At 67.4% G+C, this 24,751-nt stretch overlaps 2 protein-coding genes across 7 annotated transcripts in view; one reads left to right on the top strand and one right to left on the bottom strand.

Annotated features, from left to right (window-relative positions):
- Window positions 1–351: 351 nt before the first annotated feature.
- Window positions 352–11,222, top strand: IDH2 (isocitrate dehydrogenase (NADP(+)) 2). Of its 2 annotated transcripts, none has more exons than XM_037509894.2 (11): window positions 352–475; window positions 5,554–5,645; window positions 6,241–6,406; window positions 7,399–7,559; window positions 7,642–7,785; window positions 8,300–8,436; window positions 8,576–8,727; window positions 9,930–10,042; window positions 10,183–10,280; window positions 10,355–10,447; window positions 10,832–11,222. In XM_037509894.2, the coding sequence occupies exons 1-11, from the start codon at window positions 361–363 to the stop codon at window positions 10,917–10,919; spliced, it is 1,359 nt and encodes a 452-aa protein (XP_037365791.1). In that variant the 5' UTR covers window positions 352–360; the 3' UTR covers window positions 10,920–11,222. The 2 variants fall into 2 exon arrangements, with proteins under 2 accessions (XP_037365791.1, XP_054550679.1); XM_054694704.1 differs by lacking the exon at window positions 352–475 and adding an exon at window positions 2,149–2,293 and having other exon boundaries at window positions 10,832–11,219.
- Window positions 11,223–11,892: 670 nt separating this feature from the next.
- ZNF710 (zinc finger protein 710) overlaps window positions 11,893–24,751 on the bottom strand; it is a 101,030-nt gene continuing 88,171 nt past the window's right edge. For 3 of the 5 annotated variants that reach the window (XM_054694703.1, XM_054694702.1, XM_037509893.2), the window contains 4 exons: window positions 19,385–20,870; window positions 17,421–17,612; window positions 16,994–17,168; window positions 11,894–14,052 (listed from right to left, as the gene is read on the bottom strand). In XM_054694703.1, the coding sequence (XP_054550678.1) occupies window positions 13,883–14,052; window positions 16,994–17,168; window positions 17,421–17,612; window positions 19,385–20,870 (2,023 nt within the window). In that variant the 3' untranslated portion in view covers window positions 11,894–13,882. Of the gene's footprint in view, window positions 14,053–16,993; window positions 17,169–17,420; window positions 17,613–19,384; window positions 20,871–23,133; window positions 23,615–24,751 lie in introns of those variants that run through there. The other 2 variants (XM_037509892.2, XM_054694701.1) reach the window with 2 other exon arrangements.

Below are 24,751 nucleotides of genomic sequence, written 5' to 3'. Positions count from 1 at the left end.
CCGGGGCGGCGCCGCCCGCCACCCGCGCGTCCCCCGCCCGCCCCCCGACGGCCGCGACGCCCGGCGAGCGCGAGGGCGGGGCGGGGAGGAGTCCGGCCGCGCCCGGCCCCGCCCCCGCCCGCACGGGCCAATGGGGAGGCGGGGCCCGCCCCCGCCGCCCCGCCGCGGGCCAATGGGGAGGCGGGGCCCGGCCCGCCCCGCCGCCCGGCCCGGGGCCCTGCGCCCGCGCCCGCGCCCGGCCAGACGGCGCCCGCCTCGGCTCGGTTCGGCTCGGCTCGGCTTGGCCCGGCCCGGCTCGGTTCGGCTCGGCTCGGCTCGGCTCGGCTCGGCCCGGCCCGGCCCGGCTCGGCTCGGCTCGGCATGGCGGGCTGCTGGCGGGTGGCGCGCGCGCTGCGCAGGGCGGCGGGCTCGGGGCCGGCCTGGGCCTCCGCCGCGCCGCTGGGCCCCAGCTCGCCCGCGCAGCCGCGGCGCCACTGTGAGTCCCGGGGCGCGCGCGGGGGCGCGGGGCGCGGGGGGCGCGGGGCGCGGGGGGCGCGGGGCGCGGGGCGCGGGGGCGCGGGGCGCGGGGGGCGCGGGGCGCGGGGCGCGGGGGGCGCGCGGGGGGGGGGCGCGCGGGCCGGAGGGGCCGAGGCCGCGGGGCCGAGCGGGGAGCCGCGCCCCGGGGTGCCCCGCCCGCCCGCGCCGGGGGGAGGCGGCCCCGGCACAGACAAAGGCGCCCCGGACAGCGGCGCGCGGGGTCCCGGTGCTGCGCCCGCCCGCGCCCCGCCCGCAGGCCCCGCGCCCGCGAAGGTCACTTTCCCAGACCCCGCGCTGCCCGCGCCGGGAGCCCCTGGGGTGGGCCGGGAGCCCCGGGGTGGGCCGGGCGCGAGGGCGGGGGGGGGCGGCCACGGGGTAATCGTTAACCCGCGCGGAGCAGCTGACCGCCGCGCCTGCCAGGGAGAAGCGGGCGTTTCTGCTTCGGTGCTTTCGGGGTGTCTTCTGGGGTCAGCTGTACAGCTCGGGGTTCCCCGTGAGCCCCCCAGGACATCTGGTGCAAAATGTGGTGACTCAGATGCGCCACCCGGTCTCCTTTCCCCGCGCCGTGACAGTAAAAAAAGAAAGACCCCCCCCAAAAAAGACCGAAACCCCAGATGAATAGGAAAAAAACCCCGGGGCTGGGTCTGCACCGCAAGGGAAGGGCGCCTCGGGGCAGCGCCCAGCCCCACCCCCAGGGCCGCGTGCCCGGCACCTGTTGCCCGGCCTGCCAGCGGGCGCGGCTCTGGGCGCAGGACGCCGGCTCCCCGCGCGGCCGCCAGACTCTTCCCTTGGAAACCATCCGGGATCCGCCGCCCGGTCGCCGGCTTCTCGCGGCCTCGGTCTCCCCGCCGCGCAGGCCTCGAGCCTCGCCCTGCCCGAGGGCCTGGGCGGGCGGCCCCGCCGGCGCCCACCCCAGCCCGACGCCGCCGGGCTCTCCTCATGGCCCCAGCCCTTCACACCTTGGTGGGGCGCCTGCACGCCCAGATTCCGGGGTGCATTCTCAAAGCACTGTTGAGATTTGCAGAGCGCGTTCTTACGTGTTCTTTAAGCCTGTTGCCCCCACACCGGATGCTGCCCCTCCAGAGCTGCTCTGGGCGGTTCTGTGTAAGCCCAGTGGGTTTTGACGTCCAGTCTCCGTAAAATCTGGGGCCTGCACCAGATCCCCTGTGGGGTTGAGCCCACTGACTCTGCTTCAGGCATGATGTGCTGGGAACTGCCCCTCCACCCCTGGAGGCCAGGCTCTGTCCTGCTCCGGGATTCGCGTTTCTGCAAACCCAGTTTAAAAGGCCAGCAAGTTGCAAACCGTGAGCTTCGCTAGGGCGGAAGCCTGCTGCCTGGCAGAGGTGCGCCCGGGGGCACGTGTGATGGCAGGTGCGGCTCACCTGGGGGTGGGGGGCGGGTTGAGCGTGTCCGCCAGAGTGGAGGTGAGGGTGGGACAGGCCGGCCGCACGCGGCATTGCCGTAGCTTGGCGTCATGCATCCTTCCACAAACACTGTGCCCCTTGTGCGTGCCAGGTGCCGGGCAGGGTGCTGGGCATGGAGCTGGGGATCAGAGCCGGGCTCTCTGCCCGCGTGGGCCCAATGCAGGGACAGATGAGAAACGCGGTGTCCTGTTGTCTAGGGTGATGCGGGCAAAGCTACAGCGGCTGGAGGAACCCGGACAGCGCCAGGAAGCTGGGGAAGGTGCCAGGGAGTGAGGGAGACAGGGGAGAGCTTGCCAAGGCCAAGCTGAGTGCACCCCCACCGGGGAGCGAGCGGAGCCTGAGAGCAGGGCGAGGTGAGACACTCAGGCTTTGAGGACTTTGACCTTTACCACGAGGGGAAGGGGAGGCTGTGCCGTGACCATTTCCGTTTTTACTGGAGCTCTGGCTTCCTGGGCCTGGGGGGCCTGGGAAGAGGCTGTCACAGCCTGGCCCGAGGGGGCTGGCTTTGGCCTGGCTGGTGGTCCAGGGGTGCTGAGAGGCTGCTAGGTTCTGCATGAGTTTTGAAGGGAGAGCGAATAGGATTTTTCGATGGTTTGGATGTGGGTGTGAGACAAAGAGGAGAAACAGAAGAGGAAGGAGTGAGGGATGACCTGGAAGGTGCTATCGTGTCTTCCAGAATTGCGGTCCTGCCTTCTCGAGTTCTCTGGACTGGCGGCTTCTCCCCACTTTCTGTGCTGAGAGTCTCCAGGTCGGAAGGCGGGGTGGCCTTTGGGGGTGGCTAGCTGGGTGGGGGCTCCGGCCTTGAGTTCTGAGCAGCAAGCAGGTCCTGATACCAGGGAGGGGTTTGCAGTCCTCGCCTGGGGAGCCAGCCTCTGGCTACTGGGTGAGTCGGGTACACATTGGCCAGGGTCGAGCGTGCCTGCAGCCGGCCTGTGTAAGCTCCTGGTGGGTGGCTACCCCTGGGAGGCTGCCGGGGGGCTGTTGAGGCCCACTGTCACCCCGTGCCGGGGGGAACAATGGGGTGCCCCACCTTGTTGGCTGAACCACGGTCTCAAGCTGCGCCCTGGGGTGCTGTGCCTGGCAGGCCTGGAAGGCAGGGTGGGTCCTCAGCCTGGCCCACCCTCCCCGGGAGTGACAGCTACAGTTTTTATGTAAAATCTTGACTTATTTGGGTGTTTAAGTTTTTGTTACTTTTCTTTCTTGCTTTTTATGGTGGTCAAAGAGGGCACCAAAAGTTTCCGCCTCGGCCATTTTCAAGGGCGCTCGGCCATTTTCAAGGGCGCAGCTCTGGTGTCACGTTCATGTCGGGGCTTCGTCTGGTGCGGCTGACCCCGTCCTCACTCGGAAACAGCTCCCTCCCCGGCTACCGCCCTCTGCTTCTGTCTGGCTGTGACTCGCTTGGAAACCTCACGTAGGAAGCCTGGGGCGTTTGTCTTTGTGTCGCTCAGGCTCCTGGGGGCGGCGGAAAAGATGCTTCCTTCACGTGGGCCGGCCCGGGAGGCTCTGGTGGCCTCGCGGGCGCCCGGCCCTTGTGACCGAGGCGTCTAGCAGGTGTCACTGCAGACCCTGGATGGAAGGTGTCTGGGCACCCTGGTGTCCGTGAGCCGCGCACCCGCCTGCGGGAGCCCCGAGGGAATCTGTGGAATTGGAGACTAGACCAGAGGCGAGAGCCGGCCGAGCCCTCCAGGGGGAACGGTTCCGTCGCCTCCGGATGCTTCTGGAGTCCTGCTGGCCTCTGGAGGGTTCTGGCCACACCTGGTCCACACCCTCGTCTCCCGGCCCGCGGCGGCTTCCGCATTCCGGCTGCTGGGAGCGGGGGCGCCGTGGACACAGGTGCGCAGAGCCTCCCCCGGGCTGCCGGAGCTGGGTTGCTGGTCACGGGGCGGCCCTGTTGTTTTTGACTTCTTGAGGAGCGTCAGCAGGAGGCTGCACCCGCCAGCCCGCTTTGGGGCGCGGCCGGCCTGTCACTCTGTCTTCCATGGCAGCCCTGGGGGAGGGGGGGTGGCGGCTTCCTGTGGCTCGACCCCTCCCGACTGGCGATGTCCAGCGACTTCTCAGGCGCGTGCCGGCCGGTTTCCATCCGTTTTTGGAGACACGTCTACTCCGCGTCTTTGCGCGTTAAGTGATCAGGTTATTGGGTTTGTTGTTGCACTTCGGTTTTTTAAGCCTCGGTTACCCTGACCAGGAACGGAACAAAACCCTGGGCGGAACAGAGCCCCCTGCTGTGCTTCCACCGCTGCCCCCTCTGCTCTGGGGCGTCTGCTCTGGGGCGCTGCCCACCTCTGTTGTGCTTTAGTGTCTGGGTTTCCTTGACCCACAGGTTGCTCCGTGGCCGGCTGTTGACTCTGAGAGCGGCCCTGCCATGGGTGGGGGGGCCTGACCTTGGCCACAGCCCAGGCGAAGCTGAGGGGCCTGACTGGCAGGGTCCCTTCGATTTTTAGAGTCTGGATTAGCTCTCATCGAAGCACCTCGCGGGGGACGGCCAAAAAGCGGGGCTCGCCGCCCAGCATGCAGACTCCTGCAGGCCCCCAAAGCCCTCTGCCCCCCAGCTCCCCGCCTCAAAAGCTGCAGTTTCGGAGCTTAGGTCCAGAACACCTGGTGCGTGTCGGGCCGGGCGACCGGCGCCCACCACGCGCTCAGCGCAGGGTGACATGTTTCGCCTTCGCTGCTTCCCCCCGCCGGACCCGCCAGGCGTGGGAGGCCGCCCTGGAGCCTGCGCCCTGCGTTCCTGGCTCCTTTCCTCCCTAAAGGAGCTCCAGGGTGCTGTGTCTGCACGCCTGCGGGTCGGCAGCCCCGTGCGGCCGAGCCCCGCTCTTCCCGCCTCCGGGCGCTGGCGCCTCGTGGGCTGCCCGCGCAGTCTCCAGGCCGCTCGCAGGCTCTGGCCTTGGCTGTCCAGCCACCGCTCTGGCCGGCGGCCGTGGGGCAGGAGACGGGCGCCGCGCTGTGAGCGGGCCTGAGTGAGGGCTGCCTCGCCCCTTCTAGGGACAGGCCCCCTCCGGCCTCTCCCCACTTGGCTGCTGACCGAGGGGCGTGACCGAGCGCCTCTTACCTGGCTTTGCTGGCTGCTCCCCGCTGGGCCCGGGTGCTGCTCTGGCAGGTCTGCCCGGCCCGAGCAGGGGTCGGGGCGTGTTGCCGCCGGCTGGGACGCCCTGGGTCTGAGGAACTGTGACCGTGGGGCTCTGCGTCCCCACGTTAAGGTGCAGCCTCTCCCGTGGGGGCTGTTTTGAAGGTGAAGAGGGATGACGCGTGGAAGGCGGCGCTCCCCAGCACACACCTGCCTCCCTCCTCGCGCTGGCCCAGCCTAAGCTTCGCTTCCTAGTAGAAGTGCAGGGAAGACTGGGGGGGTCTGGGGTGAGAGGGGGTCCCGGAGGCACTGGGGCCGCTGACTGGAGCCCCGGCTGCTGTCCTGAGGACGGTCACCTCTGCCATCCCTTCCAGGGCGGCTGCGCCTTCTTCCACGGGCCGGCTGGCCTCCCTCAGTCGGGCCTCCAGGTTCCCCCCAGGGAGGAGTGAACCCAGGGTCGGGGCGTCTCCCCGGGGTTGGGCCGGCTGGGGAGACGGGCTCCCCACTCCCCTGCCCAGGGCGTGATGCCCTGTGTGTGCCCCGTCCCAGATGCCGACAAGAGGATCAAGGTGGCGAACCCCGTGGTGGAGATGGACGGCGACGAGATGACCCGCATCATCTGGCAGTTCATCAAGGACAAGGTGACCCCGCCCCACCAGAGCCACCGGCCTCGGGGCCCTGCGCCGGGCCTGGGCGCGCTTCCCGGCCCCCTTCTGTCACCACTGGGCTCGCGGGGCCAGGGCACGCCTGCAGGCCTGTCCTGCGTGCCACAGCGCGTGCCGGGGTCAGAGCCTGCGCCTTTCAAACAGGGGCGCGGCTTCGAGGCGGCTCCTGCTCGGGTCTTGTCCCCGACTCTCCGCCAGGCTCCGCGAGGGGGCGGTGGGCAGGGCCTTAGCGGCGGGGCCGCGGGGCAGCAGAGGGTCTGAGCCGCAGCGGCGGAGGCCCGGGGGCTGCTTGGCTTCCCCAGGGTCTCCGCGGTCTGCGTCTGTCCCCTCTCCTGTTGGGTCCGCACACGCGGAGCGGCTTGAGAGCCCCGCTTCTGTCTGGGGAGGAAGGGAGTTGATAGGCCACCTCGGGGCACCCCAGTGCCCTGGCCTCCTGCCAGCTGCTGCCCTGCCCCCGCCCTCTGCTGGCTCTCCGGGGCCCTCCCAGCCAGGCATCCCTGCCACGGCCGCGACGGCCCCAGCTCTGACTCACGGTCGCCGGCGCTGACCCGGCCTGGGCGTCCCTCCCCAGCTCATCCTGCCCCACGTGGACGTCCAGCTCAAGTATTTTGACCTGGGGCTCCCGCACCGTGACCAGACCAACGACCAGGTCACCGTCGACTCCGCGCTGGCCACCCAGAAGTACAGCGTGGCTGTCAAATGCGCCACCATCACCCCTGACGAGGCCCGCGTGGAAGGTGTGAGGGCGCGGAGGTGGGGTCTGGGCAGGAGCTGTGGCGCGGCCATCCCGGCGGCCCCGAAGGGGGGGGGACGGGCGGGGGGGAGGGGCGGGCCCCCGGGACGGCGGCGTCTCTGCGGAGCTGAGGGCCCGGGCGGGGTTGGTGGCCCTGGTGCGGGAAGCAGGGAGCTAAACCCTCGGCCCCCTGGCAAGTTAGCAGGGGGAGCCCGAGGCCCCGTCCCCAGGAGAACTGGGTGTCAGGTCCAGCTGCTCAGGCCCCCGGGGGCTCAAGGGAGCACAGCCTGTCTGGCTCTGCCACTGCGGAGTCACAGAGGCGCCCCCAGGCCGGGCGGGACCGCGGCTCCGGTCCGCGGCTGCTCTCGGGGGGTCCCGCGACAAGCACGGCGCGTGCAGCGGGAGCGGGTTCGGGAGAAGCGCAGAGGGAGAGGCTTAGGGGTGCCCAGAGTTCCTTGCCCACCTCCCGCGGTTCCGGGAGCGAGAGGGGGCCCCCAGGCGCCCCTCCTTGAGCTCGGGGCCTCCTGTCCGCTCGCCCTGACGTGGGCGTCTCTCGGGGGGTTTTCTTTTATTGCTCTCAAAGCCCGGGACGTGCACGGCCCCTGCCGGCGGGGGGCGAGTCTCAGGAGCCGACCGCCTGCTCTCAGTCGCAGCCTGGAGCTGGGGCCCGGGTGGCGGGAGCAGGAGGCCACGCGCGCCGGGGCTCACAGGCTGAGCTGCGCCCGAGGGTGGCGCGGGGGTGAGGACAGCGAGGGGCATTGCCCACCTGCTGGCCGCTGCTGTGTGGCTCAGCCCTGAAAGCGGTGCAGCAGTCTCCTTGGGGCAGGCCCCGTGGGTCCCGAGCCAGGGGCAGGGACCCTGGGGCCGGGCCTTCACCCGCCGAGCTCCATTCCCCCAGGGGGACGGCCAGGAACCCCCCCGTACATTCTCGCTCGGGGTGCACGCTCTGTGTGGAAGCTGAGCCAGCCGCGGACCCATTTGTGTCTGTCCTTGCAGAGTTCAAGCTGAAGAAGATGTGGAAGAGCCCCAATGGAACCATCCGGAACATCCTTGGGGGGACGGTCTTCCGGGAGCCCATCATTTGCAAAAACATCCCCCGTCTGGTCCCCGGCTGGACCGAGCCCATCGTCATCGGCAGGCATGCCCATGGCGACCAGGTCGGCCCTGGGGCGTCTCCTCCGGGTCCTGGGAGTCCTGCGGAGCCCCCGGCCTGAGCTGCCCACCTCTTTCCCCCTGCAGTACAAGTGCACGGATTTTCTGGTCGACGGGGCTGGCTCCTTCAAGATAATCTTCACCCCGAAGGGCGGCGGCCGCGCCCAGGAGTGGGAGGTGTACGACTTCCCCGCGGGCGGCGTGGGCCTGGGCATGTACAACACGGACGAGGTGAGGGGCCACGGCGGGGCGCAGGCGCCGGCTCTGACCTGCGGCCTGCGAGCAGGTGCATCTGGGGTGCTGAGGGGCCTCAGTGCTCCCCCGGGCCACGGTGTTTGTCCAGCCTCTGGCTCGAGAAAACTGGTCCAGCACGTCTTCCCTTCCCCCGTCCTGACCTTCCTCTGCCGCTGGCCTGGACCACAGGCTGGGGGCCCACGGCCCCTCTAGCGCCAGGCTCTCTCCCGGCTTGCGGTCCCGGCAAAGGGGCCAGGCCGGGTCACGTGACCGTCTGGAGCCATGACGGAGGCCCGGGGCAGGCCGGGCTGCAGGTGGATGAGCCAGAGCCGTGGCGTGGGGTGCGCGAGGCAGCTTCCCGCAGCAGAGCTGGGGCACTTCCAGACGGGACGTCACAGCTTGCCGGGGGCCCGGGGCAGCCGTGCTGCCAGAGGGTCGCGTGGAGGGAAGGGACACCACCCCTGCCTGGGGCTCCGGCCGGGAACCATCCAGGGCCTCTCTCTCCCCACAGTCCATCTCCGGCTTTGCGCACAGCTGCTTCCAGTACGCCGTCCAGAAGAAGTGGCCGCTCTACCTGAGCACCAAGAACACCATCCTGAAGGCCTACGACGGGCGCTTCAAGGACATCTTCCAGGCCATCTTTGAGAAGTGGGTGCCTCCCTGACTGTTTTCCCTCTGCCCCCGCGCCCCTAAACCCTCATTCCACCCAGGGGCGCACTGACCCAGCACGCATCACCCGGCCCTGGGAGCCCCTGCGCCCGGCCCACCGCAGGCCCTCTGCCCCCAGGCACTACAAGGCGGAGTTCGACAAGAGCAAGATCTGGTACGAGCACCGGCTCATCGACGACATGGTGGCGCAGGTGCTCAAGTCTTCGGGCGGCTTCGTGTGGGCCTGCAAGAACTACGACGGGGACGTGCAGTCTGACATCCTGGCCCAGGGTAGGCCCGGGCGCCCCGCTTGCTCTCGTGGGGTGCTTCGCCGGGGCTTCTCTCTAGCGGATCTTAGACGCTTTGGTAGGAAAACGCAAGCACAGCTGCAGGACCGGGCGCGCTGCTTGGTGCAGGGCCCCTGTGGCCAGCAGGGGGCGGCAGCTCCCCGGCATCTGCGTGAGGACGGCTCCGCCTGAGGTTTGGGCTGGTGTATTCCCCAGGCTGCTGTTTCAGAGCCGGGGGCATGTGGGCAGTCAGGTTCTCAAGGGCCAGACGTGTCAGCCTGGAGATGGTTCTTGTCCACCTAGGGGCCTGGTGGCGATGTTTGGACCAGGTCTGATTCTTGCGGGATTGAACCCAATTGGGTGCTCCTTAAATTATGGAGGATTCGAGTTGCACAGCCAACTTCGGAAGGATGGGCAGAAGCAGCCTGGCTGTGTTGGGCACCGAGCGGGAAAGCTGCTGGCACGGGCGGCTAGAGGACATGGAGGAAGAGACAGGTTGGGCGAGGAGGCAACCTGGGGCCAAGCCCCTGGCAGCAGAAGCGGCTGCTGAGAAAGGCCGAGGCCGGTGCTGCCTACAAGCAGGGCCTCTGCTTTGCAAAGTTCGGGATGATGGTCCTGCAGAGCTCTCCTCCGGGGCGAAGGGAGGGAAGCCCCAGCAGGCGAGAGAGGGGCACGTGGGGGTGTGGTCAGGTCAACATGGAGCCGGACGCCTGCCCTCCCCGTGGCAGCGATTCTCAGACAAACGCTTTTCCCGTGGGGGCTGCCGCTTTCTCCTCCTCAGGCCTTCTGGCTCCTCTGTTAGTGCCCCGGGGTGCTGTGAAGCCCAGGAGGCCTCCTTGGGGGAAAAGGTCAACATTTGCACTGGGGAGACTTTGAAGTACCCCAAAGCTCCACTGCCGTGGCGGCCACCATGCGGCTTCATCCTCCTGGCTTCACCACGCCTCACAGCCTGCAGCCAGGCAGGGGCTGGACTCCGGGGGCCTGGGGTTAGTTGACTAGTGATGGCCACCCTGAGCGCCCCCGGCCTGTACTAGACGCTGGGGGTACCCACGATGAAGGTGGACCAGCCTGGAACTGCGGCTGTCTCCCCACGACAGCGGGGTTGAGGCAGAGCAGGCGGCCAGAGGCGGCGATGCAGCTGGAGGGGGTGGGGTCAGCCCCAGGAGGCCCGAGCAGGAGGCCTGAGTGGGGGGCTTCTGCCCGCAGGCTTCGGCTCCCTGGGCCTGATGACGTCCGTGCTGGTCTGCCCGGATGGGAAGACCATCGAGGCGGAGGCAGCCCACGGGACGGTCACCCGTCACTACCGGGAGCACCAGAAGGTGAGTTGGGGACGTGGCAGCACCTGCCCAACCACTCTGGGCCCAGCGCCCGGCCCCCTGGGTGGGGAGGACAGGCCTGGCCTGGCCTGGCGGGTCCTCACTGGCCACTGTGGCTCTTGCTCCCCCGTGGCCCCTCCCAGGGCCGGCCCACCAGCACCAACCCCATCGCCAGCATCTTCGCTTGGACGCGAGGCCTGGAGCACCGGGGGAAGCTGGACGGGAACCAGGAGCTCGTCAGGTGAGCCGGAGGGCGCGGTCTGGCTGGGTCGGGCTCTGGGCTCACGGGCGGGCCCTCACTCTGCCTCCCTGCAGGTTTGCCCAGACCCTGGAGAAGGTGTGTGTGAACACGGTTGAGAGCGGAGCCATGACCAAGGACCTGGCGGGCTGCATCCACGGCCTCAGCAAGTGCGTGGCCGGGGGCGGGGCAGGGCTGGCCTTCTGGGGTCTCGGGACCAGGTGGGAGGAAACCAGAGGGTCCCTCTTAGACACCCCACCCCTCCCCTCCCGAGTCAGGTGAGCGGCCAGACGCCTGGGACGGGACAGGTCACCCCCCTGGGGTGCGGGGTGGGGGCGGTGTTGCTCGGCCTCACCCCGACTCCAGCCTTCCCATCCCCGTCCACGCCCACCCTCGGCTCCTTCCCGGGAGCCTGTACCGGCCGCCCGGTCGCCTGCGGGAGGAAGTCGGGCCCTCCGGGCTGCTGCAGACGCGGCTGTGGCCTCTGGTAGGGACCGTGGGCTGCCTGGGCCCGGCGGGGCTGGCGGGTGCCTCAGGGTGGCGTTCTCCCGCAGCGTGAAGCTCAACGAGCACTACCTGAACACCTCGGACTTCCTGGACACCATCAAGAGCAACCTGGACAAGGCGCTGGGCCGGCAGTAGAGGGCCCCGGCGGTGGCGGCTGGACGGGCGGGCCGGCCCCCGTGCCCGGGGAGGGTGAGCCTCACAGCCTCTGGAGGCCTTCCTAGGGGACGTTTTCTACAAATAGGGTGTTTTTTAAAGTGTGTGCCTCCCGCTTGGCGCCGGGAGGCGGGTCGCGTGTCTTACCTCAGCGGTCCGCGTGCTCTGCGCGCTGCGCCTCATGCTGGATCACGGTGCCTTACTCAGCTACTAAAAGGCTCTTCACGAGACGGTTGGTGCCTTTGTCCCTGGGGGTCGGGGGGCGATGCCCGAAGGGCTGACAGGCTGCTCCCGGGACGGCTGGCTTCGGCCGGGGGACGGCGGCAGTGACTGCTCCCTGGGGGCTGCGGGACGCGTGGGGCGCAGGCCCGGGCACCCGGGAACTTCCTGGCGTAACACGGTCCCGACCTCCTGCTCCTCGACGGAGACCCTGCCGTCACGTGCGTAGAATCCCGGTTGCTGCCTTCAGTCGCTGCTCTTCTGCGCGTCTTCAACTCTCTAAGCCCCGCCGCGGCGCACGCGCCGTCTTGCTTGCCACCGCCCCACCCAGCAGCGGCCTCCTCCCCATCACTCAGGGTTTGGGGGTGTGCGGGACCCTGTGAAGTCCAGGCGGGGGTGCCAGGCCATTCCTGACTGATGCTGGAAAAGCAGGGGCGTGACGTTGCCTGAAGCAAAGCATCCGCACCGACGCTGCTGCCCACGGCTCAGGTTCTGCTCGGCTGCGGGTGTCCGGGCAGGGCGGTGCCTCTGCTCGGCTCGAGCTTGGCACCCCAGGTTCTGGGGGCACTCGCACGGCACCGACCCCCACCCCCCGCAGCTGGAGCAGCTGTGGGACGGCGCCCCGAGCCCGCAGCCTCGAGAGAGCTGCTGCTGGTTTCTGTCCTGGTGTCCGGGGTGTCGAGTGGTTTTGGGGGTCTCCAGGCCTTGGCCTGCACCCTCTTGAGCTCAGAGCAGTGGTGCTCTGTGTGTTCTCATACCACAGGCTGCTCTGGGCCCCCCGGCCCCCCTCCGCGGCGGAGCTGGGAAGCCGGGGTGGGGATTCCTTCCGAAACCCGGGGCAGGGCGAGGACGAGGTCCCCAGTGCCACGGGAGGAAGCACGCTCAGTCACCTCGCTAAAGAATATTCATTTATTTATAATTATTGCTAAGTAAACTCTTTCAACTGGAACATAAAAACACAGTAGGGCTTCGCACGATTGGAGTTCTAAGTGGTACACATCAAAATAAGTTAGCGTGGAGTCGGCCCAGGAGTCTCCAAGTCGCCGCGAGCCGCGCGGGCTGAGGGCTGAGCACGGGGTCTGGTCGAGGCACCCCGCCCAGACTGAGGCGTGCGGTCCCCTCGGCGGGGCCAGGCGCGGGCCAGGCGGGCGTTCAAGTGTGGGCCGCAGAGGGCGCCGGGGTGGGCTGCGGGGGGCCCATCGGTCAGGCCTCCTCCCGGGGGCCGAGGCCGAGGCCGCTGCGCGGGCAGGGGCAGGCGGGGCAGAGGTGCAGGGTTCTTTTTGGTACCAGGGGAGAAAGACTTGGGAGGAGGTAGTTTGTGGGGGACGGCGCTTCTGCTCAGCAGGAGGAAACGTCTTCCACAGTGACCAGGTCACTGCCACCTGAGGGGCGTCACGGCGGCGCCTGGGGCCGGCGCCTCGGGGTCTGGAGCCGCTTTGGGGAGACCCAGCCCCTGGCTGCTGCTCAGCGAGCTCTGGCGGGAGGCAGGGCCACCTGGCTGAGAGGCTGCCTGGCCCACCCTCCTCCTGACCCCACCCTGAGGCCCGGCTGGGCCCTTCACTGAGGATCCAGCGGGGTGCTGAAGCTCGGGTGCCCCCTCCTTGCGGGCGCCCCGCATTCCTGAATGTGCTATTTCACCGCCCAGGGCCGGCATGTGGGTGCCAGGGCAGGAGCTGGCACGGGGGCAGAGACGAGAGCGGGCGGGGACTGCAGGCCGAGCAGATTGGGGGGCCGGGGGGCGGGGCCGGGAGCGGAGGGCCTCCCGGCTCTGCCCGCCCTCCCGGGCGTCCTGCCTGCAGCTGCACCTCCGGGCCAGGCCGCACAGGACACGCTCCCCGCCAGAGAGGAGAGATGGCGGGGGTGGAAAAGAATAAGTCACCTTCGGAATACCCCGCCCGCTCCAAGAAAAAGTGTCGTTTTCTGTCTGGTCCTCGCTTTCCTTTTCAAACGCGCCGCTCTTCCCTGGAGCCTGCGGACGCCTGTACCGCCTTCAACAGGAACTCTCGCCGGCCCCCGCGGGCGGCCCTCGGCCTCCTGGGAGGACAGCCCCGTCCCCAGGGCCCCTGCGCTGTGCCTGCCCCGCCCTGGAGGGCCGGCCGGCCGCCTGTCTTGTGTCCCTGATGCAAGGCTAGGGGGTGGGGTGGGGGGCCGGGGGTTAAGGTAGAACTGGATGACGTTTGTGGAGACCTGCTCTGGGGACACCCGCCCCCCCAGGGCAGCAGGACGGGCCAGAGGACGTGAGTGGGCTGGGCTGACCCCGGGCGCTTGCACGCCTGGCTTGGGGGCGGGGGCTCAAGGAGGCACCAGGAGGTAGAAGGCAGAGCACCCTGCCTGGCTGTCCATGGACAGGGAGGGGACAGGGTTTGGGCCGGGCAGGGGGCAGTGGGCAGTGTGGCTGGCTCGGGCAGACGGCCCCGGAGGCAGGAGTGGTCTAGAGGAGAAGCAGGGCCGCGCTCAGGCACCTCCTCTGGGGTTGGGACCACCAAGGAACCCTCTGGAGGGGCCTGCCCGCGGGGGCACCCTGTCCGCGGCCCACGCAGCCCCTCCCACAGCAGCAGGCGAGACTGGGCCATGTCCTTCCTCCCCCCGCCCCCCTGGGTCTGTGCCCGCTGCCCAGCTCAGCCCAGCCCAGCTGTGCAGTCTGCGTTTGGTCTGAGTCCCCGGCAGTGCAAAGGGGCGGGCGGGGGCCGCAGGCGCAGCTCACCCTCAGCCGCGGGCCCCCGGGGCTATAGCACGTTGTAGTAGGCCATCTCCTTCATGGCCTGCTCCGTGAGGACGCTGGCCTCGGCGCTGCCGTCCACGCCCGCGTAGGCATAGGTGTTCTCCTCGAAGTCCTCCATCTCCTGCTGGCCGTCCATCTCTGAGGGGTCTGTGCCCGCCAGCTCCATCATGGGGTCTGCAAGACAGGGGCATGGTCAGGCCTGGCTGAGGCCTGAGCCTGGCCTTGAGCTGGTCACCCCCACACTGGGAGCCGATGACCTTCCTAAGGTAAGGGCTCCCAGCCTTTGCTCCCTGAGGGCTCGCGGCTGCCTCAGCCTCCCCACCTGGGGGCGGGAGGCCACCCAGGTTCCACAGCTTCAAGTGTGGGTCACGGGGTCAGAACCCCAGAGCCACGCGCGCGTGTGGGAGCTGACGGCGGGTCTCACCGGCAGACCTGCGGCCGGACCTCAAGTGCCCCTGCAGGCCGGGCCTGCCCCTCCTGGTCGCCAGCTGCTCGCTCAGGGCTTCCCGCTCCGCCCCACACTCCGGGAACACCCCACGGTGGGCGCCCCACACGACGTCTCCCACGCTTGAACAAGGCCATTTCCATCAAAAGGAAACGGAGGTTGCTGGATGGCCCGAGGGCCCAGCGAGGCTGCCGAGGGACAGACACCAAAGACGCAGGAGGGGAAGACACCGAGTGGCCTTTGGAGTTTTACCAAGCTGAAGGCCTCTGCGAAAGCCCTTCCTGTTGGAAGGTCGACAGAAAACTCCGGGAGGAAGCCCGGGGCCCCTTCTAAGGGGGACGGGGGCTCAGGTGTGAGCCTGGCCCTGTGCTTCTGCCCCACCCAGGGTGGGGGTGAGGAGGCCCATGAGGAGGCCCCTGGGGAGAAACAGACCCCAGCCGGGCACAGCTGGCTCAAGTCCTGGGCTCCTAACATCCGGGGCTAATTCCTTGCTGAGGGGCCGCGCATGGCAGGGCGTTCCACGGCCCCGGCCTCGCCTGCTGTCTCAACTCCACCGGTGTCCCTCAGGCAAGCTCGGCCCCCGTGGAGAACAACTGTCTGTGGGTGACCGGCCTCTCGCCAATGGTGTCAGGAGCAGGCGCGGACCCAGTCTGGCCGGCGGCTCGCGGGAAGGCCGGCTTGGGCATTCTTAGGGTTCTTGGCTTCACAGAACTCCCGCTTGCACATGTGCTGCGGGGCTGGCAGCCGTCTTGTGACCACGAGGACATCACAGGGATGCTGGGCGGGTGCCTCGCCCTGGTGTCGCTGTCAAGGGGCTGACTCGGCCGGCTCTGAGGACGGCCTGGACTTGAAGCCACTTCTTAATCCACGTCTGCAGAGTGAAGCCGGTCTGAACAGGCGTCTGTCCCTTGGCCCAGTGCCCCTGGCACACGTGCGTCTTTCTGGCTTCGTCCAACAGGCCGAGAGCCCAGATGCCAGAGAGCCCGTGCTGCTTCTCCCGCAATCCTCAGCCTCGCAGGCGAGGGCTGGTGAGAACACCCGCCTGGGACAGGCGCTCTCGCAAGCTGCCAGCCACCCCCTATGTCTTTGTTGGCCCCACTGCCCCTGCCCGTTGGCCCTGGGGAAGCACCCCCAGCGTCTGTTTCAAGGACACTGATCTACCCCGCCAGTTCCAGTCCGCGGTGGGGTTTACCAGCTGGTCCCATCAGAATGTGCTCGGCCCTCCTCCCTCACAGGCCTCAGGCCTGGGCCTCTCAGATCAAGGCTGCGGGTGGGAGGCTGGTGAGTTGGCCCCACCATCTCAGGTCCCATTGCTGCTCCCCCCACCCCCACACACAACCCGCCAGGCGTTCAGGGACAGTTCTTTCCCAAAGGACATGGCCACTCTGGTGGGTCCTGGCAGGTGAGTGTCCAGACAGGTCCACTAGAGCAGTGGTTCCCAAACTAACTCTGCCGTGCAGAATTACCCAGCAGCGTCAGGAATCCCACCCCCAGCCACACACGGCGGGGTGCGGGGAGCCTCTGGCATCAGAAGCGCCCAGGTGGGTCTGACCTGCAGCCAATTCTGAGAACCATTTTCTTAGTCTCCATCGAAAGTTCTCAAAATGAGGGGCCTTCCTGGTTGCGCAAACGGTTGAGCGTCAGCACTATGAAGCAATCTTGCAGCCACCGCGGCACGAGTTCGATCCCCGGCCAGGGAGGTGACCCACATGGTGCAGCAGACCTCTCCTGTGTCGCCCGCTGCTCCCCTCAGCAGTGTGCTTCGGTAGACACGCCTGTTCTGTTCCCTATTCTGTCTCTGGTGCATTTTCTTTACCCCCGCACCACTGGCGTACACCCCAGCTCTTACATGCATAAATAAATACAAAAATACATACATAGATTAAAAAAAAAGTTCTCAAAATGAGCCACCGACCTGCAGCTGCGGTTTGACCTGGGAACTTGTTGGAAATACAAGTTCAGGTGTGGGGGAGCCTGCCAGTGGGGCCCCCAGCTGATACCCAGGCATACCCTCCCTGCTCCTCAAGCTCCTTGGAGCAAACAGGGAGCTGGGTCTGGGGTGGGCAGAGCCGGCAGTTCCAGTGGCCCCACCCGGGGGCTGGGGGCGCCTGAGTAAGAGGGGCAGCCAGGGTTTCATGCTCACCCGCCAGGCGCAAGCCCAGGACTATGGCCCTGCTCCCGGCCAACTTCGGGTCCGTGCCCCCACCAGTCTGCCCTCTGGTCCAGACTGCACCAGAGCCTTGCTCCACCTGAAGAGTCTCTAGGGCACCCCCCACCAGACAGGAGACTCCCCCGACCGGGCAGTACTGTGGGGCTGCGGCCATACCCAGGGAGCCCACAAACAGCTGGCAAAGAGCCCGCAGACGTGACGTGGAGGCCAGGCCTCTCCTGAGGGCGCTCGCGGTAGGTCTCCCAGCGCGCCGTGTGCACTCGTGCGGGGGCTCTGGCCTCAGGCCCTGCCCTCATCCTCCGTTTCTCTCACAGGACCTCTCGCTCCACGAGGGGGGGTCACGGCTGCATGCAGCACCCCACGGTAGTTCTCTCTTTACAGTTTAAAAGGACAGGTGTTTGGGGAAAGGAGAGATACCTGGCCAGTCACGGGTGGGCTGTCCCGGAGAGCCCACCCGGCCCCATCATCACTTGGCGGCCTCCGGGCTCCCGCCCACTCACCTTGGCTGTCCAGGCCGATGTCCATGACGCCATGCTTGACCTTCATGTGGCGACTCAGGTTGCCCTTGAGGTTGAACTTGCTAGAGCAGTAGGGGCACTTGAAGGGCTTGCTCCCCGCGTGCAGGTGCATGTGGCCCAGCAGGTTGTACATGCGGTTGAAGGACTTCCCGCACACCTGCACGGGCACAGCCTCAGCCAGGGCCACCCCATGCGGCCCGAGGCCCACCCTGCCATTTCCCACGGTTCCCGGCCTGTCCCACTCCCCCGGCTGCAATCTCACCGAGTACCTGGGCCTCCTGCGCTGCGGCCCACTGGAGCTTCACCCCCCACCCTCTGCTCCAGCGGCTGTGGGACCCAAACCCCCACTGGCCACTCCAACCCCAAGCCCCAGGCCCTGCCCAACACAGCCCCGCCCAGCGGGCAGTACCTTGCATTTGAACGGCTTCACGGGCGAGTGCACGATCATGTGGGTCTTGAGGGTCTGCTTCTGCACGAAGGTCTTGAAGCAGATGTGGCACTGGTAGGGCCGCACGCTCGTGTGGATCAGCATGTGCCGCTTCATGTTGGCCTGCAGAGTGAACTCGCGGCCGCACACCTCGCACTTGAACTCCTTCACGCCCTGCGGGGTGGGAGGGTCAGGCGCGGTGAGCAGAGTCCCTGGAGGGGCTCTCCGGCCTGCAGGGGTGTGGGTGTGGGTGTGGGTGTGCGAGCCCCTTGTGCAAACACGGGCTTCCTTATAGAGGCCCCGCCTGTCTAAAACCACAGGAGAAGGGGCTGACAAAAGGGGGGAGCTGGCCTCGCCCTGTGACGGCCTCTAAGAGCCTGGGGCAGACTCGCCCGTCCTGGCCGTGGCCTCCCACACAGCTTGGTCTCCTGACTGGGTGGCTCCGGGCCTACTGCTCAGCAGACCTGGCCTGGAATTGCCTGCTGTGCTCGCCCGACACGCGGAAGCTGTGTGGCCGCAGGGGCCGGCCCTCTGGGGGTGTGAAGTGCGGTGCGCACGCCCCCGCCCCCAGGCTGCTCTCACTTTGATCAGCCATTGATGTCTGCATTCGGCATTTCCTCACAGCATCACTTATCTCTGCACGCCTGCAGACGTGCGGGGCGACGGCGAGGGCATGTGCGTGTGCACTGCTCTTGTCACTCCCGCGCGACATCAATACTCCATCGTCTAGTTTTACTGCTGAGCCCACCTTCAGCCTCCTCCTCAACCCACGCTTGGGCCGCACCCCAGCGGCTAGAGAGGCGCCGGCAGTGAGGCCCCAGGTGGCGTTGGCGAGGGCAGAGCCCATCCCGGGGCCTTGAGGGCTGGGGTCTGCCGGGTGGCCGTCGCTGTCCCCACGTGAGGGTGTCCCCTGAGAGAACAGGACACAGTCTGACCTGGAACTCCCCTTGGCCCCATGATGGAGAGGGGCGCTCTCCCTACATCCGGCTTCAGAGTGTGAATGAAGGTGGACAGAACGGGGAAGGCCGCACAGGGCAGGTGAGGCCCAGAGTGGCCCTCAGGACCCACTGTGAGAGAGGCCTGCTCCAGCTGCCTGGGTGTCAGGGCCTCTGGGGTGTTGCTGGCTGAAAGGAAGGGCGGTCAGTGGCCTGGAGGGAGGAGGGGACGTGGAGAGAACAGTCAAGGTTATGTCAAGGACATCGTGACCGTGACAGTGCGGCTCCATCGCCACAGACCACATCCCTAGTCTTATTCTAGGACTGATTACCTTTACCAGGGAAAAGGTTGTTAAGTCTACTCGCTCTTCAAGCAGAACACCTCTGGCCTTCTCCTGAAGGCCACTTTTGCCATCACGAGAGCCAAGTAGGCCACCAGCCCCTTGGAGTCGGGACGCTCGGCCTCCTCCTTGGCCGCCTCGCCTCCTTCCCACCATAACACGGGGCGAGCAGGCGACTTCGCTGTGGACCTGCATGGGGTTCCTCAAACATGCTATTCACAAAGAATTTTTTTACGTATTTTGAAAACCCTAATTTCAATTACAGTTGACTTTTGACACGCCCGGCACACACCGCCTGCACTTTCTCTTGCTGGAGAGTGTCTCGACGCCCTTTCCTTCAGAGCCAAGGCTGTCACGAGGACACAGCCCGGGGTCCGGAGAGCAGACGAGACCCGTGCTCTCCCGTGGCCTCACCGACAAGGCTTCCGGTCAACAGGCCATGGCAGCGAGGGTACTGGGAGCCAGGAGCCATTAGCACCTTCAACTGTGTGTGGGGAGGGCTCGGTGCCCCTCACTGCCCCGTGCCGTGCCAGGGTCACCCGTTTGTTTTTTCCGAATACTCATCAGAATAAACATGCGAGGCCAAAGGGAGGAGGGCCCACGGCGGGCCTGCGGCCTCACCCCTAGGCGCGCTCGTCCCGACCGGGGAGCCGGGGTCGGAGGGGCTTACCTTGTGGGTGAGCGAGTGCTGCTTGAGGTGGTGGATCTGGCTGAACTCCATGCCGCACTCAGTGCACACGAAGGGCCGCACGTTCTGGTGCTTGAGCATGTGGTTCTGCAGCTGGCTGCGGTAGTGGAAGGACTTGTCACACTCGAGGCACTGGTACAGGGTGGGGCCCTGGTGGGAGGCCAGGTGGCGCTTGAGCTGCGTCAGGGTGGAGAAGTCCAGGCCGCACTCGACGCACACGTGGCAGCGGCCGCTCTCGTGCTTCACCTCGTGCGCCTTGAGCTCGCTGGGGTAGGCGAAGCCGCGGCCGCAGAAGTGGCAGCTGTAGGGCTTGACCTCCGAGTGCAGCAGCATGTGGCGCTTGAGGTGGCTGGTCTGCGTGAAGGCCTTCTGGCACACCTGGCACTTGTGCGGCCGGGTGCCCTGGTGCGTGAGCAGGTGCGTCTGCAGGTGGCTGGGCTGCTTGAAGAGCTTGCTGCAGTGCGGGCAGGAGTGCGGCTTGATGCCGTTGTGGCCCAGGATGTGCGTCACCAGGTTGTACTTGGACGTGTAGGACTTCTCGCACATGCGGCACTGCCAGCGCTTCTGCCGGTCGCCCGCCTCCACCAGGTACGAGTCGTCGATCTGCACGTTGATGTCCAGCCGGTCCAGCTGGGCCTTCTTGTGGCGCTCTGCCGTCGAGCCGGCCGCGTCGGCCTCGAACTCGCCCGCCTCCTGCCACACGAAGCCCTGCTCTGGCTTCACGGGCTCCGGGGACCCCAGGGTGGGGGCCTCGGGGTCGCTCAGGGGGGCCAGAGGCGGCGGCTCAAAGCCGCACTCGGCGGGCAGGGCCTCCGGGCCGGGCAGCGCCAAGCTGGGCTCGGGGAAGCCATCGCGGGCCGGGTCAGGGAAGTGGGGGTCAAAGGGGGCCATGTCCAGCTCCGGCCTCGGGGTGCGGGGCAGAGGCCGCAGCGTCCGGGGCTTGCGGCTGAAGGCGCTGAGGTCAATCATCTTCACGGCGCTGCTCTGCACCAGAGGCTCGCAGCCGCCAACGGCCGCCTCGCTGGGGGCCTCGGCTGGGCCCGCGGCCCTGTCGTCGCCGGGCACGGACACCTCGTACACCTCCTCCTCCTCCTCCTCCACCTTCTCAAACTTGACCTTGGGCACCAGGCGGACGGGCGGCCGCGTCTTCCGCCGGGTGTGCTTCTCGAAGGCCGCCTCCACCTCCAGCACCTCTTCCTCCGCCGGCTCCTCCAGGGGGCGCCCGTTGCAGGCCAGCTGGTAGAGGTCAGGGCCAGGGGGCCCCGGCTCCCCCACGGCCACCCCAGACAGTTCGGGCCCCAGGTCGGGGTAGAAGGCTTCGGCGCTTATGGTGGCTCCAAAGAGCTCATTTTCCGAGACCAGCCCCAGCACGGCGGCCTGGGCCAAGGACAGCACCACCACGGCATCCGTCTGTGTCCCTGAGTCCATGAAGCCCTCCATCCCGTGGCGGCTGGCTAGGAGGGCATCGCTGTGGGGAAAGAAGGCACGTTACCGCGGCCAGCTCAGCGCCACACACCCCCACACGCCCGGCAGGGCTCCGCGAAAGCTGGGTGTCCTCTGCCCCTTCTCTGGACACAGGGCACACATGCAGCCAGGGGGAGCAGCGACAACCCCAGCGTGTCCCCTCGACTCCCCGAGGGATCCTGGGTAAGCCCTGGCCCCTGCGAGCCTCGGCCTTCCCGCCTGTAGGACAAGGAGGCTGGATTTCCTCAGCGGTTCTCAGACTAGGTTCCACAGCCCTTCAGGGGTTCCTCAAAAATCTGATTCAAAATGGCAAAAAAGCACTTCTCTCATAAAGACCAGTTTTAGAACAGCCACCGCAGACGCATATACTGCACCCCAACACATCCGGCAGCCCTGCTGGTCTCGTTGCCAAGGTAATTAATTTTGCACAGACCTTGGGACTGTACAGTGAGGTGTTAAACAACCATCGCCATTTCTAACAGCTGGGCCACGTGAATGGGGTGCGTGTGTGTGTGTGCGTGTGTGTGTGTGTGAGAGAGAGAGAGAGAGAGAGAGAGAGAGAATGAATCTGGGGGAAGATAAGGGCGCATATGAGCTCAAACCAGCGTCCATCCATCCCAGCCGGCGGCTCACATTTAAGCACCTGAAATCACACTGACTAAAGGCCGAGCCTAAGTGACTGGACACTGGCCTCCAAGGCAGGGCTGGGAGGGCGGGGCCCTGGAGGCACCGGGTGGCTCTGGCTGCGAGCAGGCGCCCTGCTGCCCGGGCCCAGGGCTCTCTGGGCTGACAGGTTCTTCTGCAAACACAGGAGCCCTCACCTGTCCACGCCCTGCCTCCCCAGGGGCTGTCAGTACCCAGTGGGGGCCCTTTACCAACTACCACAGCCTTCCAGGCTCTCCTCAAATTCTGCCTGCTCCTGGGGCTGTGCCAGCCTTCCCCTCCAGCCCTGGAGCCCTCTGCAGGCCCCCAGAGGGGCAGACGGACAGACGGTGGTGGCAGAGGGAGCCCAGATTTGGGAGGGCCTCCTCCCCACGGCACCCCCGCCCCCCAGCGGCCTGGGCTGCCATGAGGAAGGGCCTCGCTGCAGGGCTGGCCACTGCAGCCCTCCCTCAGGAAAGGTCTCTGGCCGGGAGTCTCCCTCCCCCATGGGCCAGGAGAGCTTCCCCTTCCTAGTGGCTAAAAATACCCTCGACAGGAATCTAGCTTCCTTAAACAGACACCAAAGATTAAACTATTAAGCTTAAAGTGGGTTCATGTGAAAGCAGTGGGCCGGGCCCCGGAGCCCCGGGGCCCCCCTGGGGCTGGGGGGGGCCGCACGGTTTCCAGGCCACACAGGCAGGGGGCCAGCACTTGGCCTCAACTCACAGCTCTGTCACTACGAGAGACTGACTACGGTCACGTTGGTGATTTCGCTTCCCCATCTACCGAGTGGGGCCGGAACCCCTGCGCAGAAGGGTGCGCGCCCGGCGCTGTCAAAGGCCCCACCCACGGGAAGAGTCCTGGAGATCCCGCAGGGAGGGCCTCACCCTGGGCCCCAGAGCGCGAAGCCTCAGGTGGTCTGAGACACCTCAGGGGGCGGCGCGCCCATTCATCTACCCAGGAACGTCGCTACATCCCGCCATGCTTGGAGGGAGCCAGGTGAACGGGGCAGGCCCTGCCCGCTGGGGGCCCACGGAGGATGCTCTGTGCCCGGCGCCGGGCTGCCTCTGGACACAGGGAGCTGTCTGCACCCCATTGGCACTTATGTCCCCCCAGCAGCCCTTGTGTGTGCTGTGATTTGAGGTAACAGCCAACTTGGCAATTTTTCTAGATGTCTCCAAAGCCAGCAGAGAGAAAACAGACCGTCAAGGGCAGGGCCTGGTCTTCCCGGGCCTGGGCCCATCCCGTCAGCCCCAGCCTCAGTTTCCTCCTGGGCAGCAGAGACGAGAACGTGCGTCCTCCCTGCACCGTCTCCCTCGGCCCCTGCCCTGAACACGGGACAGGGCAGGGCTGCCCTGGAGAGCCGAGCACTGGCCTGGGGTCGCCACACGGGGAAGACAGTCCATCATCCCAGCTGGCACCCCAAGGAGGAGCAGGGGCCCCTCGTAACGCTCACACCACACCTGGCCACAGCGTCCCTCCCCAGGGCCCACCCAGGGTCGGCTATGGCCAGGACTGCGGGGTGTCACTAGGCCAGGAGCAGAGCCGGGTGTGAAGGGGGCCCACGAGCCCTTGCTCTGAGGGGTTTGTGCCCAAGTGGGGTGCACAGAGGTGCCGGGACTGACCTGACACGGGCGGTGGAGCCAGACTGTCTCTGAGGCCTCGGGTGAGCGAGGGGTGGACGGGCACGTTTCTCTGTGGCCCAGGAACCCCAGGCCCAGCCCCTTCGCTGTACACTGGGTGGCACCCTCGGGTGGGGAGCCACAGACCCGGACCCTGGGAGACCGGGCCTGCCAAGCCCTGGAGCAGGGCCCCTCTGGGGTCTCCACCCCCTGCACTCCTCCCTGGAAGGTTCTCTGACCACGAGCCAGCCTGGTCTGCCTAGCCCTGCTTTCTTGGACTCTGGACAGACACGTCGCCTGGACGTGCCGCTTTCGAGGTGCTGAGGGGGCAGGGCTGGGCCCTGCATCTGTGCAGCCTTGTTCATGTTCACGGGCCGCGGGGCGGTGCGAGCGTCCGCGTGGGAGGGGCTCTTGTCTGTGGAGAGAAAGACGCCTGAACCTAATCCACCTGCACCCGCCTGCCGGCTCCTGTCTGCCGCGAGCAGCAGAGCCTTCCAGCCTCAGGCCCGGCTCGGCTGCGGCGCCCTCCCTCCCGGCTCCTCCTCAGGGCCTCCAGTTTCAGGCCCCGGCATGGCATGGGGCGCTGAGAGCCTGTTGGGGGGCCTACCACCTGTGTGCCAGCCCCCAGCCCAGGCCCCTGGCAGCACTTCCCTTCTCTGGCCAGGTCCGTGCCCCACCTCTGCAGGCTCCGGAACAAAAGCTCTCCATATGGTCCGAGACGGGCCGGGCGGCCCCTCTCACTAGTGAGGAGGTCGGGGAGGATGCGGGCCTGCGCGGGCAGCGGAGTGGGCCGGGAGGGTGCGGGGGCTGGGAGGCCACAGCAGAGAGAGAGGGAGAGAGAGAGAGAGAGAGGGAGAGAGGAGATAAAGGGACAGGAGGAGGGAGAGGGAGAGACGGAGAAGCGGGAGGGAGAGAGGGAGGGCGAGAGAGGAGATAAAGGAGAAACTAGATAAAGGAGGCAGGAGGGCGAGGGGGGAGGGGAGGGGAGGGGAGGGGAGGGGAGGGGAGGGGGAGGGGCGGAGGAAAGAAGCCTGCAGGGGGAGGGGCGCCGGCGTGACCGGGGAGGGAGGGCGCAGGCTGCGGAGCCGGGAAACAAAAGCAGGGGAGGGAGAGGAAGGGAGTGGGCAGGGGAGGGGAAGAGGCCCGGTGACCCCGAGGCCCAGGCCACTGCACTTCCAGGGCTCAACAGGCCCCGCCCCTCCAAGCCAGGTCCGCCCCGCCTGCTGGGCCCGGTCCCCAGGGCGTCCGGCCGCCTCCAGCTCGCAGACCATCATCGCCTGCGCCCCAGGCCTCACCTCCCTCATCTGCAAAATGGGCGCAGAGGCTTCCTGGCACCTCGAGGGTTAATCTTTGGCCTCCCTGCCTGTCTCCCAGGCGGACCCCTCAGGCTGCTGGCTGAGCGCTGGGGGGCACGGGCCAGGTCTGGCCCGGGGCTGGCGGGACAGGAACCATTCTGAAAGAAGGAACAGGGCCCGGCGACCACCGGCCGTTCTGTGGCCCACTGAGTTCAGTGCCCTCCTCCCGGCCGGCAGAGTCACAGGATTCATCACTTGGGTGACAATTTTTGGTGGCCTGACAGACGCCCGCGCCCTGGCTCCTGCTGGGAGCACAGGCTTGCCCT

Source organism: Talpa occidentalis, unplaced genomic scaffold (assembly GCF_014898055.3).
Source record: "Talpa occidentalis isolate TD23 unplaced genomic scaffold, MPIMG_talOcc4v2.1 talOcc4.14, whole genome shotgun sequence".
NCBI classification, from domain to species: domain Eukaryota; kingdom Metazoa; phylum Chordata; class Mammalia; order Eulipotyphla; family Talpidae; genus Talpa; species Talpa occidentalis.
Note: the sequence above shows the minus strand (reverse complement) of the source record. Positions and strands in the feature narration are given on the sequence as shown.